The following is a 21,061-nucleotide window of genomic DNA, read 5'->3' as shown; positions in this document are numbered from 1 at the left end:
GGCTGGGAGGACACGGGTCTCACCTGGCCGAGCTTGGGGCCCTTGCCCGGCACGGGGGGACTGGGGGGGACATCGGTGTCTGGGAAGTCGATGGACATCTGTCTGCAGGGGGAGATAGGGCTCATCATGTGCACGGACTCTGCGTCGGAGGCGTGGCACTCTGAGGCGAGGGCGGGGTAGGGGGTGAAGGAGGTGGGGCTGGGGCCGGGACTGGAGCAGGAGGCGGAGATGGACATCTGTCTGACCAGAGACACCGGGCTGGTCATCGCCACCGACTCCGTATCCGACGCCTGGGACTCGGGAGCCGGGGGCAGGAGACCCGGGGGCAGGAGACCCGGGGGCAGGAGGGGTGGGTGAGGGTTGGGGCTGATGGACATCTGAGCCAGCAGGGAGCTGGGTGCTGGATCCGGCTGGGTGGAGGGGAGGTGCTGGGGACTGGCGGAGACGGAGGGCGTGGCGGATACGCCCGACTCGGCCTGGCTGTCCTCCTCGTCCTCCTCTTCTCCATCGTTGTCCTCGTCGTCTGGACCGTCCGAGTCGTCTGCGTCCGAGTCTTGCCTGTCTGCACTGCCCGCTCTTACACGATCACCTGCTGACCAATCAGAAGATACGCTTTAGGAACATCTCAAAGCTTTTGATTAAAAAAAAAAAGTTAACCACATGACTAATCACGATATGATCTTACCATATTTTCCACACTATAATGTGCACTTAAATCCCTTAATCCCTTATAATCCGGTGCTCCTTATGTATAAATTCTACCAGTCAGGTATTAAGGAGCAGTAAAGCCCCTCTGCTGAAGTGCAGCGTTAGCATTAGCCGCTGACCGTGCTCGCTATTTCCCCATTCAGAGGTGAGTATTATCAGCCTGTAGCCTGCTGCTAACCCTAGCTAACCACTGGAGTGGTTAGCCGCTAGCCGCAAATGCTAGTGCTCCAGCCCCTAGTGCTGGAGAAATTTGGGAATCTAAGCTTACTGTTAATAAACTGAAGCGTTTAACTCACCAAATAAACAGTTTTCAGGAGAGAAATCTGTGTAATTTGACATCCAGCACTCGATTAACTTTAAAAGAATGTCTTTTTTTATTACAGTTTTGTTTACGTAGCTTAGTTTTACTTAACTTAGTTAGCTACACAAAAAAAACAAAAAAATCCATATCCTAACATAAACACAACAGCGATTGGAAATGGAGGAGCTACTGAACGAGAGTTATGTGACCGAGAAAGTCTCACTAAAAACTCACTGGTCCATCTGTTTTTTCAATTGCAATCATGTTCAATAGCTCCTCCATTTCCACTCGCTGTTGTGTTTTTAAAGCGGATCTCCGTGGAAACCGTGGCGCATCCAAGGTGTAACTACGATGCACGGCAGTGGACAAATATCTATTTTATTAAAGGCGAGGAGACGAAACTCAGAGATGTGCGTCCGGACGGGACTAAAATTACCGGAGGAGCACGGAGTTCAGAGAAAAACAGTAGATAATTCAGCCTGTAATTTATTTATTTCAGAGGACGTCTGAGAAAAACACGTACATGATCGTTCTGGACGGGAATAAAATCACAGAGGACATAAAATAAAAGAGAAAATTACCCCAGAACCCCATGAGAAACTAATCTAATGTCCATCCAGATAGGGCTTAAGATACTAAAGAATCCCTAAACTCCCCTAAAATAAAAATCCATCCCTTCTATTTGTACTTAAACCGATGTATTACCACTAGTCCCACGAGAAAACCAACAAAAAACAGCCGAATGTTCTTGATAAAGAGGAGATCTGTTATCACCCAGACTTCAGTAGCGAGTGGCACGGGTTCAGATCCCTGTTCTAAATCTAAAACCAGAGGAAGCGAGACTGAGAAAGAGAAGCGCAGAGGGACGAGAGCGGAGAAAGCTCACAGCTTTTCACATTCTTTCAGTCTCTAAAATTAGACGCTGCAATTTTCCCTCGGTAAAGGCCGCTCGCGCCGCCCACTCGCGCTCCCAGTTAACGAGGGAAGAGCTGCTTTTAGACGCTTTAATTACACCACAGCGCTGCCATTGATCCAACTGCAACTCAACACAGTCCAGCACAATCGGCGTTTAATGGCTGTTGTTATTATTAGTAAAGCTATTAATGTGCAGGGTGATCCTGCTGTTCCCAGCCTCAGGACACTGCTGTAAACACAGCGCTCTAAATACCTTCAGTTACAGCTTTTAAACTCTTTAGAATACAAAATACATCACTGTTTAAAACAATATACTGATCTAAAGACGCACTATGCAGAGTTTCCCAGTTATTAATGTGTTTCTTACAGTTTGAGATGATTAAATGAGGGATTTACAGGTAGAATGAAGGTTTTCAGATGATTCCCACAGGTCCTTAAAAAGTCTTCAAATGTCTTCAAATAAAATCTGGATAATTAAGGTCTTAAATTGTCTTAAATTTACTTAAAATTTGGCAGTTTCTTACAAAACAGACATCAGTGACTATTTTAAACAGAACATTAAAAATATTAAAATACAAAAGCATTAGTAAAAAAAAAACAGAAAATGAAGTTAAAATGGAAATTAAAATAGAAAATAAAAAAGGGCGAAAATAGAAATAAAAACAAATAAACTAAAGAAAATAAACTAGGAAATAAATAAAATTAACAGATAAAATAAAGGAGGAATTAAATAAAACCAAATACAAGAAATAAAAATAAAATACAAACAATAAAAGTAAAATAAATTTTAAAAACAGCTAAAACAGAAATTAAAATAGAAATAAAGGTAAAACAGAATTTACTGGAGATGATAAATAAATAAAAATGAGGAGGCTGAAAGGTAAAGCAGGTACTGAATATAATCAGTAGTATTAAAGAGTATAGTACCTGAGTCCTCAGTATCCTGGTCCTCGATCACGCCGACGGCGACGCCCATCTCCAGACACTTCTTACTGTGGGCTTTAGACTTCATGTGTTTGGTCAGGTTCCCTGTGGGAATAAGGGGGAGGGGTCAGCGGGTCGAGTCTGTGGGCGGGGTTAGTGGGCAGAGGCGGGGCTTATGTAAGTCATGTGGTCTGGGTGAGCGGCTGGTAAAGGAAGGTAGGCGAGAGTGCGGCGCTACAGTGCAGCGTGGGTAGACTCGTACCACTCAGATGATTCATACAGCCTTTAAAAAGACCCAGTGTTCTCAAAAATACTCAGTGTTCCAGCAACTAATACACTAACGTACCCGCTGATCAATAACTATTAATTACCCCTACAGCAACTAATACGCTAACGTACCCGCTGATCGATAACTATTAATTACCCCTACAGCAACTAATACGCTAACGTACCCGCTGATCGATAACTATTAATTACCCCTACAGCAACTAATACGCTAACGTACCCGCTGATCGATAACTATTAATTACCCCTACAGCAACTAATACGCTAACGTACCCGCTGATCGATAACTATTAATTACCCCTACAGCAACTAATACGCTAACGTACCCGCTGATCGATAACTATTAATTACCCCTACAGCAACTAATACGCTAACGTACCCGCTGATCGATAACTATTAATTACCCCTACAGCAACTAATACGCTAACGTACCCGCTGATCGATAACTATTAATTACCCCTACAGCAACTAATACGCTAACGTACCCGCTGATCGATAACTATTAATTACCCCTACAGCAACTAATACGCTAACGTACCCGCTGATCGATAACTATTAATTACCCCTACAGCAACTAATACGCTAACGTACCCGCTGATCGATAACTATTAATTACCCCTACAGCAACTAATACGCTAACGTACCCGCTGATCGATAACTATTAATTACCCCTACAGCAACTAATACGCTAACGTACCCGCTGATCGATAACTATTAATTACCCCTACAGCAACTAATACGCTAACGTACCCGCTGATCGATAACTATTAATTACCCCTACAGCAACTAATACGCTAACGTACCCGCTGATCGATAACTATTAATTACCCCTACAGCAACTAATACGCTAACGTACCCGCTGATCGATAACTATTAATTACCCCTACAGCAACTAATACGCTAACGTACCCGCTGATCGATAACTATTAATTACCGCTACAGCAACTAATACGCTAACGTACCCGCTGATCGATAACTATTAATTACCCCTACAGCAACTAATACGCTAACGTACCCGCTGATCGATAACTATTAATTACCCCTACAGCAACTAATACGCTAACGTACCCGCTGATCGATGACTATTAATTACCCCTACAGCAACTAATACGCTAACGTACCCGCTGATCGATGACTATTAATTACCCCTACAGCAACTAATACGCTAACGTACCCGCTGATCGATAACTATTAATTACCCCTACAGCAACTAATACGCTAACGTACCCGCTGATCGATAACTATTAATTACCCCTACAGCAACTAATACGCTAACGTACCCGCTGATCGATAACTATTAATTACCCCTACAGCAACTAATACGCTAACGTACCCGCTGATCGATAACTATTAATTACCCCTACAGCAACTAATACGCTAACGTACCCGCTGATCGATAACTATTAATTACCCCTACAGCAACTAATACGCTAACGTACCCGCTGATCGATAACTATTAATTACCCCTACAGCAACTAATACGCTAACGTACCCGCTGATCGATAACTATTAATTACCCCTACAGCAACTAATACGCTAACGTACCCGCTGATCGATAACTATTAATTACCCCTACAGCAACTAATACGCTAACGTACCCGCTGATCGATAACTATTAATTACCCCTACAGCAACTAATACGCTAACGTACCCGCTGATCGATAACTATTAATTACCCCTACAGCAACTAATACGCTAACGTACCCGCTGATCGATAACTATTAATTACCCCTACAGCAACTAATACGCTAACGTACCCGCTGATCGATAACTATTAATTACCCCTACAGCAACTAATACGCTAACGTACCCGCTGATCGATAACTATTAATTACCCCTACAGCAACTAATACGCTAACGTACCCGCTGATCGATAACTATTAATTACCCCTACAGCAACTAATACGCTAACGTACCCGCTGATCGATAACTATTAATTACCCCTACAGCAACTAATACGCTAACGTACCCGCTGATCGATAACTATTAATTACCCCTACAGCAACTAATACGCTAACGTACCCGCTGATCGATAACTATTAATTACCCCTACAGCAACTAATACGCTAACGTACCCGCTGATCGATAACTATTAATTACCCCTACAGCAACTAATACGCTAACGTACCCGCTGATCGATAACTATTAATTACCCCTACAGCAACTAATACGCTAACGTACCCGCTGATCGATAACTATTAATTACCCCTACAGCAACTAATACGCTAACGTACCCGCTGATCGATAACTATTAATTACCCCTACAGCAACTAATACGCTAACGTACCCGCTGATCGATAACTATTAATTACCCCTACAGCAACTAATACGCTAACGTACCCGCTGATCGATAACTATTAATTACCCCTACAGCAACTAATACGCTAACGTACCCGCTGATCGATAACTATTAATTACCCCTACAGCAACTAATACGCTAACGTACCCGCTGATCGATAACTATTAATTACCCCTACAGCAACTAATACGCTAACGTACCCGCTGATCGATAACTATTAATTACCCCTACAGCAACTAATACGCTAACGTACCCGCTGATCGATAACTATTAATTACCCCTACAGCAACTAATACGCTAACGTACCCGCTGATCGATAACTATTAATTACCCCTACAGCAACTAATACGCTAACGTACCCGCTGATCGATAACTATTAATTACCCCTACAGCAACTAATACGCTAACGTACCCGCTGATCGATAACTATTAATTACCCCTACAGCAACTAATACGCTAACGTACCCGCTGATCGATAACTATTAATTACCCCTACAGCAACTAATACGCTAACGTACCCGCTGATCGATAACTATTAATTACCCCTACAGCAACTAATACGCTAACGTACCCGCTGATCGATAACTATTAATTACCCCTACAGCAACTAATACGCTAACGTACCCGCTGATCGATAACTATTAATTACCCCTACAGCAACTAATACGCTAACGTACCCGCTGATCGATAACTATTAATTACCCCTACAGCAACTAATACGCTAACGTACCCGCTGATCGATAACTATTAATTACCCCTACAGCAACTAATACGCTAACGTACCCGCTGATCGATAACTATTAATTACCCCTACAGCAACTAATACGCTAACGTACCCGCTGATCGATAACTATTAATTACCCCTACAGCAACTAATACGCTAACGTACCCGCTGATCGATAACTATTAATTACCCCTACAGCAACTAATACGCTAACGTACCCGCTGATCGATAACTATTAATTACCCCTACAGCAACTAATACGCTAACGTACCCGCTGATCGATAACTATTAATTACCCCTACAGCAACTAATACGCTAACGTACCCGCTGATCGATAACTATTAATTACCCCTACAGCAACTAATACGCTAACGTACCCGCTGATCGATAACTATTAATTACCCCTACAGCAACTAATACGCTAACGTACCCGCTGATCGATAACTATTAATTACCCCTACAGCAACTAATACGCTAACGTACCCGCTGATCGATAACTATTAATTACCCCTACAGCAACTAATACGCTAACGTACCCGCTGATCGATAACTATTAATTACCCCTACAGCAACTAATACGCTAACGTACCCGCTGATCGATAACTATTAATTACCCCTACAGCAACTAATACGCTAACGTACCCGCTGATCGATAACTATTAATTACCCCTACAGCAACTAATACGCTAACGTACCCGCTGATCGATAACTATTAATTACCCCTACAGCAACTAATACGCTAACGTACCCGCTGATCGATAACTATTAATTACCCCTACAGCAACTAATACGCTAACGTACCCGCTGATCGATAACTATTAATTACCCCTACAGCAACTAATACGCTAACGTACCCGCTGATCGATAACTATTAATTACCCCTACAGCAACTAATACGCTAACGTACCCGCTGATCGATAACTATTAATTACCCCTACAGCAACTAATACGCTAACGTACCCGCTGATCGATAACTATTAATTACCCCTACAGCAACTAATACGCTAACGTACCCGCTGATCGATAACTATTAATTACCCCTACAGCAACTAATACGCTAACGTACCCGCTGATCGATAACTATTAATTACCCCTACAGCAACTAATACGCTAACGTACCCGCTGATCGATAACTATTAATTACCCCTACAGCAACTAATACGCTAACGTACCCGCTGATCGATAACTATTAATTACCCCTACAGCAACTAATACGCTAACGTACCCGCTGATCGATAACTATTAATTACCCCTACAGCAACTAATACGCTAACGTACCCGCTGATCGATAACTATTAATTACCGCTACAGCAACTAATACGCTAACGTACCCGCTGATCGATAACTATTAATTACCGCTACAGCAACTAATACGCTAACGTACCCGCTGATCGATAACTATTAATTACCGCTACAGCAACTAATACGCTAACGTACCCGCTGATCGATAACTATTAATTACCCCTACAGCAACTAATACGCTAACGTACCCGCTGATCGATAACTATTAATTACCCCTACAGCAACTAATACGCTAACGTACCCGCTGATCGTTAACTATTAATTACCGCTACAGCAACTAATACGCTAACGTACCCGCTGATCAGTAACTATTAATTACCGCTACAGCAACTAATACGCTAACGTACCCGCTGATCGATAACTATTAATTACCCCTACAGCAACTAATACGCTAACGTACCCGCTGATCAGTAACTATTAATTACCCCTACAGCAACTAATACACTAACGTACCCGCTGATCGATAACTATTAATTACCCCTACAGCAACTAATACGCTAACGTACCCGCTGATCGATAACTATTAATTACCCCTACAGCAACTAATACGCTAACGTACCCGCTGATCGATAACTATTAATTACCCCTACAGCAACTAATACGCTAACGTACCCGCTGATCGATAACTATTAATTACCCCTACAGCAACTAATACACTAACGTACCCGCTGATCAATAACTATTAATTACCCCTACAGCAACTAATACACTAAATACACTAATACTCAGGTATGTTAGTGTATTAGTTGCTGTAGGGGTAATTAATAGTTATTGATCAGCAGGTATGTTAGTGTATTAGTTGCTGGAACACTGAGTATATATATATACTCAGTGTTATATATAATATATATGTATATATGTATGTGTATATATATATATATATATTTCTCCGAAACAAAAATTGAGAGCACTTCAAAAATGATTAGTTTCACCGATTTTACTATTTATAGGTATATATTTGAGTAAAATTAACATTGATGTTTTATATATATATATATATATATAAACAAAAGGCAACATTTCTCCCAAATTCCAAATAAAAATATTATTTATTGCATTTATGTACAGAAAATGAGAAACGGTCGAAATAAAGATTATAAAGATTTAGTGCTTTTAGACCTCAAATAGTGCAAATAAAAAAAGTTCACATTTATTTCAAAACAACAATACTGATGTTTTAAGTTAAAAAATTAATATTTGGTGGACTAACCCTAATGGCATTCTCCATTAGGGCTCCTCCACCAGTCTTACACACTGCTTTTGGGTGACCTTATGCTTATTACACTCCTGGTTCAAAACAATTAAGCAGTACAGAGGTTTTACATGGGGTTTTAAATTGAGTTTTAAGTAGGGTTTAGGTATGAACTACTTGAATTTTTTCACTAGGAGTGTAATAAGCATAAGGTCAGCCAAAAGCATTGTGTAAGACTGGTGGAGGAGAACATGCTATTAGGGTTATTCCAACAAATATTGACTTCTGAACTCTTAAAACATTAGATTTGTTGTTTCTAAATGAATGTGAACTTGTTTTCTTTGCATTATTTGTATATGCAATTAAATGCTTTTATATATATATTTTTTTATTTGTAGCAAAGCTAAAATGTTACATGTAGCATTACCTATTGTTCTGCATTGATAACAGTGTTACAGATTGATTATGCTGATGCATTAAAGCTTATCAAATTAGGAGAAACAGCTTGTAGCTCCACCCACCTTTAGTTTTGAAGGAGAAGTTGCACTGTGTGCAGTGATACGGCCGAACGTCCGAGTGCGTACGGATGTGTTTACGCAGCATACTCGGCTTTTTACAGCGTATCCCACACTCCTCACAAATATACTTCCCCCGGCCACGCCCCCTCACATACACATACTCCTCATTCGACTTGTACCTGCAGAACAGGAGCATAAAATCAATAAAACTCACGTTTTCACATCAATAAAACACTGTTTAATGCTAAAATAAAATAATCACATAATTACAAACAGATACGAACCCGCCGTCAAAGATCTTCACTCGACGAGGCTCGGCTTTAGAGGAGTCCGAGTCCAGACTCGACTGAATCTCTGGCTTTGATTTGTTGGAACTTTCAGCAGACAGAGCCTTCTGATTGGTCAAAACCTGATGAAATACAGTTTAATATTATTTACAAAATTAACTATTCATTATACGACTATGAAGGAACACATAAGGAATCATGTAGTAACTCAAAAACAGTGTTAAACAAACCAACTTGCGGTTTCTGAGGCTGGCAACTCTGATAAACTCTTGCTCTTCCTTTCCTGGCGTGGTCCTGATGAGTGCCAGTTTCATCATTATAATGTTTTTGATGGTCTTTGTGCTTTCAAAGCTTTTAAATTTGTTCTTTTTGGATGGACTGACCTTCATGTTCATTCATTTTTTTTTCTTTACTTAGTTTAGTATCTTATTTTGCAACAAATTATAAGGCGCATTTTAAGCTACAATAGTAAGGAACAGGGGTGCAGCCATGTTGTTAATCTACACAGATTTCTCTCCTAAAAAAAATGTTTATTTGGGTGAGTAAAGCTCTTTCGTTTATTCACAGTAAGATTAGATTTTTTAAATTTTCAACAGCGCAGTTAGCAGCAGTGCTAGCCACAGTTAGCAGCACTTAGCGCTAGTAAATGCTACCAGTAAGCGCTACACTGAAGAACCCTGAGTGTTCCTGTAAGCCAGGGCGATATCAGCTAGCGGTTTGTCTCACGTAGTTTGTTTTAACATTGTAAACACGCAGACTACAGTTGGATATACTCACCTCTGAATGAAAAAATAGCTAGAACTTACTGCTGGAGAACTAATCCAAAACTCCTGTATAACAGTGCACTGACTGGTAGAATTCATACATAAAGAGCACCAAATTAAAAGTGACACACTGTCTATTTTTAGGAAAATCATAGGATTTTAAGTGGCCTTATATTGCAGGAAAATATGGTAGTTCTTGCTTCTCATAATATGCATTAGAATATTATTCAAATATTCACTATTCACTGTATACCTGTAACTCTACCTCTTCACTACTTTACTTTAACTGATGCTCTCAAACACTTTATTAAGAGACAAGAAATGCCAAGAAGTGCAAATTTTAAAGCCTCTAAAAAATAAAACATTCTGGTTTGTTGAACACTTTTTCAACTGGTACTGTATATTGTAATTGGGCCCATTCATCAGTGCTGTCCTGAGAAATGTTCTTAGGTCTTAATAAACATTTATATCCTTGTAAAGTAAACCAAAAATTGGAGAACGTCAACATCATCTTAAAAAACAACCTCCTAAAAATAATGGTAGGTGAATAATGGACCCACTCTTCTTACCTTCGGCAAGATGTCTTTCAATTTTCCAGAGTACGTCAGTATGTCCGACTTCAAACTCGTAGTTATAGCTTGGGTGTAGAGTATCTTCTTAGACGTCTGCTTGGAGTCAAAAAGAGACATGACCACTTTGGTGGGAAGGCCCAGTGGATTGGGGTTGTTGGGTTTGACAGTCCAGGTGGAGTAGGCCGAGATCCTCTGATCCGTCTGCTGAACGTGGAGAGGCTTCCTCTTCATAAGGAAACACCAGGTAAACGTGGTAGCCGTCTTCAGACTCGGGAAGGACAGGCGATGGCTGTCTCGCGTGTTGACGACGGACACAGAAGAAGCTAACTTCACTTGTCCCTGAAAGACTGGAGGCCTCACTGGGGATTTGGCCGGAGACCACCGTTGCTCTTCGGTCTTTTCCTGTGTCTTCAGGGTACTTGTCAGTGTTCCTTGTGCAGGATGGCTTTGTACCGCTGGAGACAACAGCATGTCGGACCTCAGGAGCGTCTGCACTGTGGTACTAGTAGGCGTCCTGCTCTCCATTTCTTGTTCGTTGGTTTCAGGCATTGTTGTATGGGAAACTGAAGTCTGATTGTCTGTTGTTTTGTCTTCAGCAATGTCTGGAAGTTGCTCAGGAGCATCTGTTTCTATCGGACTGTCTACTGGTTCAGTGGTACAGACCTGTCGAACCAGCATTAGCTTTCGCTGTCTGGTCAAATCGGACATCTTTGAGTTGAGATAGTTGAGCGACCGGCCATCCGTCAAGCATGCAGCACCGTGTTCGTCCTTTGCACGTTTTTGTGTTTTCTCCATGGCAATGTCCAGGCTGTTGGCAGGGGATAGCATCCGTTTACTCGAGGCAGTAGGCTCCTGTTGAGGGCAAAGGCTTACGGATGCCAGCTTTTGAGCGCAATGTAATGAACCAAGGGAAGAAGTACTTTGGCTTTCACCGACATGGTTCTGGCTAAACGTCATACTGTTCTTCATTTGGATGCCGACTGATCCAAGTAACCTGCCGTTTTGGCTGTCTGGCTGTCGCATTTTCGGATCGTTTTTCAATGCAGGTGCTGCAGAGAAACTCTGATTTGAAGCCACGGTAGATGGTGGCTGTGCATTTTCATGAGTGATGAGTATCTGTGGAACAGCAGTCGTTCCTGAAGACATATGAACAGCTGTTTTAATCTGAGCATCAATAGGCAGAACTACTGAAGCCTTGGGAATAGTAGTCTGGTGACTTGGCTGGGCTACATAAACATTTTGTATTCCATCGTTCGCCTTCGATACTTTGATCTCATTTCCAATTGGTATTGTAATAACTGGCAAAGTAATCTGTGCACCCTGCACACCAGTGAAGGAATATGCTGGACCTGTTAGTATGGGATACTGCATTTGGTACTTGGGTACAAAGTTCTTCTTGTTTTGTGCATCAGTGTTTTTCTGAACATCTGCTTGACACTGCACAACATGTACCACAGGTTGCAATGTTTGGCATTTGACAACCCTTGACGTCTGGTGCCAAGGGTGGGGAAGACCGTGGACTTGACTGTGGGATTGCTGGGTTTGGCTTCCCAAGTTGATACTTTGCACCATCTGCTCATTTTTCTGCAGAGGCGCCTCCACAGAGTGCAGGACAAAAGGCTGAACAAGGTTCGGGTTATTTACATGTAGTGGTTTGGTTTGGGACACTGAGAGAATGTTGGTAGAAGGACCTCTCTGAAGGGAGACTGTCTGTTTACTTGGTAATTGTGTTTCTGGGCCGATTTTCAAAGACATCTGACGTACAAGTGGTCCTCTTCTCCGTTCAATAAGAGGCACCTGGGGAGTTGCTGCACCCTGTGTAGGTTTTGGCAAAGCAGTCGCCACTGGGGACAAAGACCTGCCTGGCGACATGTTACTGCAGTCGAAGGATTTGCTACGATAGTCGCAAGAAATCTCTACAGATGGTTGAGTGCAGCTGATTTGCTCGGATGCAGCACGTCTCATCATCCCTGGGACTCCCAGAGTGTTGGTTGCTACAGGGTGACCCTGAACCTCTGGTGGTTTGCGAACACCCTCCACCCTGGATGGACTGTCTGATCTTGGAGGATCATCTCTTTCAAACGAGGCTGAAATACTGGAGCACCTTGACAAGCTACTGTCTCGGCTGAGACTACGAGACAGACTCGACTCAAAGCTGGACTCTCCTGATGAGTGTTCCATTTGAGCCAGTCGTATTCGCTTCTTCTTTGGTGGGAGTTTTTCGGTCGGAAGTTTGGACAAACTCTCGCTCCTCTGAGGCCAGTTGAAGGTTTCTGGAGGCTTCTCTGCTGGTTCAATTGCTTGAGTTTCATGCTCTCTGTCTGGTTCCTCTGTTACAAGAATTTCAGGGACTTGAATGTTGTTTTGTCGCACCAACCTTGACTGACTAGGTGTGCTGTTATCGATAACGACTGAAGAAGTTTGCTTTTCGTGATGGTCCATTCCTTGGTTGGCACATTTGGGTGTTGACATCTTTTCGTGGTAACTTTGCAAGGAAGAACTAAGGGTACTTTCAACGTGGCTTTTTGCCGAGCTTTTGGGATCCTTTTCCACAGGATCAACTGGAGATCTGTCAATAGACTCAGATGTTTCAAAAGAATTTGGTCGGCTGAGGGAGTTTGTGTGCCGAATGACTGAGGTACCACTCCCCTGTCTCTGAAGTTCTGCTCTTTCTTTACCGGGCGAGCTGATCTGGGTCTCTCGTATGGGAGATAGCCTTGACTCTTCAGCGCCTCTTACGATAAGTTGAATTTGGCCCACAAGAGAAGGGTTACTCGAGGCATGTGTTGGCTGGGCATATGGATTTCCTGAAAAACCCATGGGCATCTGGCAGGAATCAAAACTTCTTGAGCATGGTGGCGTGGTCTCCGTTGGGGACTGGTCATCGTCATCTCCAACACTTTTCATCTTCCGTCTTTTTCTTATCATCATTGGTTGCTCAGCAATGCTTGGAACAACTGCAGTTCTGCTCAAAGAAGGATGCTGTGCTCCGCGTTGAAATACTTCCGGCTCAGTATCTCTGATGGACACAGGCTTATTCTTTGGACCATGCAGTTCAGAGCAATAAAACTTCTTGTGGTTTTCGAAGTTTTCTAATTTTCGGTACCGGTTACGACAGGTCTCGCATTCATACGTTGCCCCTTTGTTTTGTTGGTTCTTTCGGTTTCTTTCAGGCGCATGCTCAAATGACTTGCTTCGGTTCTCATGAGTAATACTTGGTCCATGGCGACCTTCATCCATTGAATGAACAGAAAGAAGGACGTGTCCATCGTTTGTGGAAAAATCCTCAACTGCAATCTGCCTCACTAAAGTGCGATGTACTGGATTGGGTGTGGAGGGGGCTGACGAGAACACGTCATCATTTAGTGAACTTATCTTGTCGTCAAATGAATGGCAGATCCTTAGAGGATGGGGCTGTGGAGTAGCGTTGGGAAGGACTGCTGACTGGCCAGGAGTCGTAGGCATTGAATTACTTCTTGTAATCGGTAAACAGTCCATTGCTGGATACTGATGAGGTACAGACAGAAGGAATATAGGTTTGGATTTATCCGTGGGCGTGAAGGGAGACTTTGGTATGTCAGAATTGGAACTTGATCTTCTTACAACCGGTTTCAGATCAAACTGAAAAGAGTCTTTGAATATGTAAGATTTGGGGGAATCAATGCTACCTCTTCTGGAAAGAGAAGTACGTCTCGGTTTAACACTATCAAGTTGCTTGGCATCAACAACAGCCTCGTTATCGGAGATCAACTTTGAAATTCGCTCTTCGAGAGAAAGAGCTTTCGCCTCCAGTGGAGGACGCATCTGTCCAGGCAAAACTGGAGGCTTTTCAACAGGTGCTACATGCATGACTGCGCCCACGACAGGGGGAGGTTGTACTTGTGGATTTTTCATGATGTCAGTTTCTGCTGGTGGCGTAATCTTGACGAAAGGGCTTGGAGGACTCATGGCTTGATCTGCACTTTCAGAACGTGAGAAGTAACCAGAGTCGGTGCTGCCAAGACTTCGAGGACTTAGCAAGCATTTGCCTTGAGTCTGCTGAGAGCAATCGGTCGCTTGTTGTCTCTGAAGCTGTGCATGCCCATTACCTGAAGGAGATTTACATTGCTGGTCTTCATCCTCGCTTATGGAGTCCTGTAAGGGACTTGAACAGTCCACCTCTTTCAGAGAAGACAGGACAGTTATATTTGACCTTAGACTTGCAGTCTGGAAGTCCCGTTGTCTCTGTGCCGTCGCTTGCTCTGGTGCGGAATCTGTAACTCTTGGACTGTCAGCCCTCAAGGGTGAAACGTTGACTGGGTAGACTACAACTTTGGGGAGAGCTGCCGTCACCTTTGGCTCGCATCCCTTTTGAGAAGCCAATGGTTTCAGGTTCTCAATCATCACCGACTGCTCTGCCTCTCCAGGGATGCCTGGAACTGTGCCTGAACTCTGCAAGCTGCTCTCGGATAAGGCAGTCAGGCTGCTCTGCGAAGAGTCATGGTCAAAGTCAGCGTTGCCGACATCCTCATCACTCTCGCCTGTATCTTCTGCGTCTGAGTGGGTGCCGATTCCTCTGTCGGACTCCTGAGAGAGAGACCCATTTCCAGAGTCTTTGGAACTCAGCCCAAGTTTGATGGCATGGGCGTGGGACTTCTTATGTTTGTAGAGGTTGCTCTTGGTCTTGAACGAGAAACCGCATGTTACACAAGGGTAGGGTCTCTCTCCAGTGTGGGACCGGATGTGCTTCAGGAGAACGCTTGGCTTGGCACATGCTCGGTGGCAGTACTCACAAACGTACTTCCCTTGCTTTTTGGGTTTCTGCTCCTTTGCAGACATGTCGCACATTTGATTCATTCCAAAGTTGACCACAGTTGCCACCTGGACGGGATTGAAGCCTGGCGTTACCGGAACCTGGATGGGGTTGGGGACACTGGCCGAGAGAGACTGGCACGTCTGCACTATGGGTGGTTGGCTTTGAGGCAGTCCTCCAGACCCTGAGGGAACTGGCGCGTGAGTCAAGGTAAGCGACGGCCCGGCACTGTAGCTCTTCTGAAGGCCTGGTTTGTCTTGCTGGCAGGGACTCGAGGTCATGGTCAAGTGCCGCTGGGAGGACTGGTGAAGTGGCGCTAGGACCGCTGTTGATGCTCTGCTGTAGAATTGTGGTTTCGCCGCATCGTACGGCTGCATTAGTGCAGGCTGGGACTGGGCACCAAAGTTCACTGCTGGCATCGCCACGGCTACCTCCGAATGGGCAGCAGGAATCGACACAGAGCTCCGGAGTTGTCCAATCAGATTGCGGTTCTTCTTCTCCGTCAGGGTGTTGAAGTCTGGCTCCATAGCCTTGAGCAGGACTTCCAGAGGAGCAGCAGTGTGAGATTGAGACGTACCGTCGTCGCTGGTTTTCTCACTCCAGCTTTGGGTCGGAACCGACTCTCCAGCATAAGTCTGTCCTGCGCTGCCGTCGCTGCCGAGAGCCTGCGGCTCGGAGATGATCAGATCTTTCTTCTCCACGTTTTTTGGCCTATCGGTCAGTGTCTCCTGCCGATCATCTTCCTGATCAGAGTCTCGGGTTGGTTTGGGGGAACTGTGGGCAGGACCTTCCTTGGATGAAGTGCAGCTCGGAGAGGAAACTGGTGTTTGATTGGATTGTGGTGGTTTCTTTACTGGAGATTTGGGAATCTTCTTTAACTGGTTTTCAGCCACAACCTTTTTCCTCTTCAGCCCTTTGATGGCATCAGACGTTCTGCCAGTGCTTTCATTTCGGGCTGTTGGAGGAAAGAAAGAAAGGATTTAGTTACAGTTCATTTTTAAGAGAACTTGTTCACACAACACATTACAAAATATATATATATATATATACACAACTCTGGGGAAAAAAATAAGAGAGAACTTAAAAATGATGAGTTTCTTTGATTTTACCAAATTAAAAAGCTCTGGAATATAATCAGGAGGAAGATGGATGATCACAAACCATCAAACCACCAAACTGAACTGCTTGAATTTTTGCACCAGGAGTAAAGCAGCATAAAGTTATCCAAAAGCAGTGTGTAAGACTGGTGGAGGAGAACATGATGCCAAGATGCAGGAAAAAAAAAACTGTGATTAAAAACCAGGATTATTCCACCAAATATTGATGTCTAAACTCTTAATACTTTATGAATATGAACTTGTTTTTTCATTTTTCATTATTTTAAAATGTTCTGTATTGTAGAAAAAACTAAACTCATCCAAACTATGAAGAAAAGCATGTGGAATTATTTAGTCACCATACCGTGTTAAACAAACCAGAATATGTTTTATATTTTACATTGTTCAAAGTAGCACCACTTGAAGTCGCAAAGACCATGAAAAAAAAAACGTTATGATGAAACTGGCACTAATCAGTACTGCCAGAGGAAAGGAAGAGCAAGAGTTTCCTCTGTTGCACAGGATAAGTTACTACATGATTCTTTATGTGTTCCTTCATAGTCTGGATCACTTCACTATTCATTTACTATGTAGGAAAATGTAAAAAGACAAAAATATATATATATATATCGAATGAGAAGAAGTGTCCAAATTTTTGACTGGTAGTACACACACACACACACACACACACATATATATATATACGTAAAAAATAATCTTGTAATTTATTTTGTAGTATTGGTAAAATTGGTGAAAATGGTGACATTTGTGCATTTTCTTTAGATTTCACCGACATTCACTAAAAATGCATTCTGTTCATCCAATAATGTAATAAAATACATTTTACAAATTAAGCAGATCTAATTTAGAAAACCTACAATAATAAATTACATTTTTGCAATTTAATATATATCCTAACTTTACAGGAAAGAGAAAAAACCTTGTTAACTTTTAATGGAAGTCGATGTAAAGAGAGTTTATTTCAGGTCATTATGAAGAGTTTCTATTGGTCCGTTCATCAAGAAATCTTGGCACAGTGTGAGGATCAGTTTGTGTGTTTAAATTATGTAGAAAACTGAAAACTTCAAAAATGGATATACTTGTTTTTTTTTTTTGGACAGCAACTATATATTCTGAAGCCTAAATGTATAATATAATGAACTGATTGATCGTTTATTAATTATGCTTTCTAATTAGTAGATTAAAGTAACCTAAGAAATTATCTGCTAGGTACAAAAGCAAACCTCACTCTTATTAAAAAGCTCAAATATATTGTAGACGTTGTGCGAGTAGACGAGGGATTATATAACATTAATAATCTCTATCGGATGGAACTGTGAGATCTTTTTCCATGTGTTTAATAATTTCCACATTTGCATTCATATCAGACTGTAATAAAACAATCATCGCTGCACTGCAGTGCAATTCACAGCAACAAGTGATTACGTAAGAAGCCACACTGAAAAACACACTGAACAATGTGTGCAATATATATATATTTATAATAGGAAGAATAAAGCATTAAAACTGAATAAAACACAAAACTGGAGAAAAGACATGAAGCTTATTCTGTAGCTTTGCTGATTATTGATCTGTCAGAATTGTAGTAATAATAATAATAATAATAATAATAATAATAATAATAGTTATATAACCACCAATATATGCACAGGTATCTCCTCCCACCTTTTCTACAAAACAAGCAAACAAACAAACATATCAGATATCAATCAATTAATCACTTATTCAGTGAATAACAGCTGAGTATATCACATCCCGTCCTCACGCTCAGGTGCTCAATAACCAACTAATCTCTAGAACTTCAATATAACGCATTAAATCTCCAAATCAATGGTTTAAATATAGAATTCCCATCATGCAAACAGTGAAACAGCTGCAGAAATATCTACCTGCTCCGGAATATCCTTCCTAATCAGAGGAGAGATCAGATCCGTCCGTCTGTCTGTCTGCGCTTCAGAAATTAGCCTCAATGTTTTTGAGCGTCTGAAGCTAATGTGAGGAGATACGAGTTTCTGTTTTGGGCTCTGGAAGTTCTCCTCTGCTGCTCGATCTCTGAAGCTGCCGAGGCCCACGCATCATTATACTGAAAACCCACTCTCTCTCTCTCTCTCTCTCCCCGTTTCTCTCCCTCGCTCGTATTTTTATATCTCCGCTAGCTTTCTCTCACCATTTCACCCTCCTTAATTCTCCAGCATCCTCAGCTCACAGGAACAGAAGCTATAAAGGAATATATTTAATCTTATATTGATGGTAAATGAATAGTGAAGTGATCCAGACTATGAAGGAACACATAAGGAATCATGTAGGTTGCTATGGTGTTGGTAGAGTGTTGGTGTGATGTTGCTGTTTTGTTGGTAGACGTTTGGTGTGATGTTGCTAGGTGGTTCTAGTGTTGGTAGATGATTGCTATGTAGGTTTCCATGGTGTTGCTAGGTGGTTTCTGTGGTGTTGGTAGACGATTGCTATGGTGTTGGTGTGGTGTTGCTAGGTGGTTGCTGTGATGGTGTTACCAAGTGTTTGCCATGGTTTTGGTAGAGTTGCTAGGTGGTTCTACAGTACTGCTAGGTGGCTGCTGTGACGTTGCTAGGTGATTCTATGGTATTGCTGGGTGGTTGCTATGGTGTTGGTAGAATGTTGGTGTGGTGTTGCTAGGTGTTTGCTGTAGTGTTGGTAGATGATTGATGTGGTGTTGGTAGATGATAGCTATGTAGGTTGCTATGGTGTTGCTAGGTGGTTTCTGTGGTGTTGCTAGGTGGTTTCTGTGGTGTTGGCAGACGATTGCTGTGGTGGTTCTATGTGGTCGCTATGGTGTTTGTGTGGGGTTACTAGGTGGGCACTGTGGTGTTGGTAGATGGTTGGTGTGGTGTTGCTAGGTTGTTGCCCTGATGGTGGTGCTAAGTGGTTGCCATGGTTTTGGTAGACGGTTGGTGTAGAGTTGCTAGGTGTTTGCTGTAGTGTTGGTTGATGATTGCTATGTAGGTTTCTATGGTTTTGCTAGGTGGTTTCTGTGGTGTTGCGAAGTGGTTCTATGCTGTTGGTTTACGATTGCTGTGGTGTTTGTAGGTAGTCGCTATGGTGTTGGTAGATGGTTGGTGTGGTGTTGCTAGGTGGTTGCTGTGATGGTGGTGTTACTAAGTGGTTGCCATAGTTTTGGTAGACGATTGGTGTAGAGTTGCTAGGTGGTTAATGTGGTGTTGGTGTGATGTAACTAGGCGGTTCTACAGTATTGCTAGGTGGCTGCTGTAATGTTGCTAGGAGGTTGCTATGGTGTTGGTAGACTGTTGATGTGGTGTTGCTAGGTGGTTGCTATGGGGAGGGGGTTCTAAAATGCAGAACATTTTAAAATAATAAAAAATGGCTGAACTTAAGGTGTGTCCAAACTTTTGAATGAAAGCAAAGTCTGGAACAATCCAAAACTGAAATAATTTCAAAATAACTGCAAATAATAATAAAGTAACCAACTATATTTAAAAATCTATATTTGCTGTATATTTTTTCTCTTTTGAATTTTTAACATATACTTTTAAACTTTTGATTCTTAAAATTTTGACGGCAGATTTTATTCACTCTAAAAAAGTGAACAGCTCTCCAGATAAGAGCACCTAAATGCTAAATGAGTATTTTTTGGTTTGTTTAATAGTTTTAAGTTACTACATGATTAATTGTGTGTTTTTTTAATAGTCTGGATCACTATAAAAGTGTTCTGGCCGGTGGTGAAATCTGCAGAAGCTCCTCCCAGGTCGGGGATCCCCGTGATTGGTCGTGATTGGTTGTGATTGGCAGTAGGAGGTTGGAGGTGTGGTTTTGGTTGGATCTGCTCGGTCACTGTTTTCACTGTTTAAAGAACACTGGCATTTTTATCCTTTATTTTACTGTTTATTTTTGGCATTTTAGCTCTTTAACTCTTACTGCATCTCAAATACATTGAATGAGAGAGAAGAGGTGTGTCCAAACTTTTGACCTGTACTGTATATTATTATTATTTTTTTTTTTTTTTACTTATTTGGACCAAAATACATTATTTAATAAAAAAAAAAAAAATAAAATAAGCCTTTTAGAAATGTATTTTATTTAGGCTTGTTATTTGTCTCTTATTTTTCAAGGTAAAATGTTTAATTTTCAGCATCTGATCTGTTCTTTTTTTTATTGTGAATAGAGCCAAACAATTTTTGAAAAAAAAATGTAATCAGTAAATAATGTAAAAATAAAAATACAGCAGATTTTGGCTGATTTCACCAGAAGTCTGTGATCTAACATGTTATGGTAATAATATTGTGTAGGAATAAACCAAAATTAAATATTTGGCCAAAATCTAACAAAATGAAGCCTTTGGCAAAAGGTTGACTAACAAATTTTTTAT

The 21,061-nt window shown here is 41.9% G+C and overlaps 1 protein-coding gene and 1 long non-coding RNA gene across 6 annotated transcripts in view; one reads left to right on the top strand and one right to left on the bottom strand.

Annotated features, from left to right (window-relative positions):
* Positions 1-21,061, bottom strand: part of hivep1 (HIVEP zinc finger 1) — a 105,621-nt gene that overhangs the window by 3,681 nt on the left and 80,879 nt on the right. For 3 of the 4 annotated variants that reach the window (XM_049475547.1, XM_049475546.1, XM_022665326.2), the window contains exons 4-8: positions 10,789-16,538; positions 9,453-9,577; positions 9,172-9,347; positions 2,852-2,953; positions 24-592 (exon numbers count right to left, since the gene is read on the bottom strand). In XM_049475547.1, coding sequence (XP_049331504.1) covers positions 24-592; positions 2,852-2,953; positions 9,172-9,347; positions 9,453-9,577; positions 10,789-16,538 — 6,722 coding nt within the window. The remainder of the gene's footprint in view (positions 1-23; positions 593-2,851; positions 2,954-9,171; positions 9,348-9,452; positions 9,578-10,788; positions 16,539-21,061) is intronic. The other variant, XM_049475548.1, reaches the window with a different exon arrangement.
* LOC125799271 (uncharacterized) overlaps positions 1-21,061 on the top strand; it is an 84,816-nt gene that overhangs the window by 61,677 nt on the left and 2,078 nt on the right. The gene's annotated exons all lie outside the window — the stretch shown is intronic.

This window comes from Astyanax mexicanus, chromosome 3 (genome assembly GCF_023375975.1).
Source record: "Astyanax mexicanus isolate ESR-SI-001 chromosome 3, AstMex3_surface, whole genome shotgun sequence".
NCBI classification, from domain to species: domain Eukaryota; kingdom Metazoa; phylum Chordata; class Actinopteri; order Characiformes; family Acestrorhamphidae; genus Astyanax; species Astyanax mexicanus.
The sequence above is the reverse complement of the archived record's forward strand: the minus strand, read 5'-3'. Positions and strand labels throughout refer to the sequence as shown.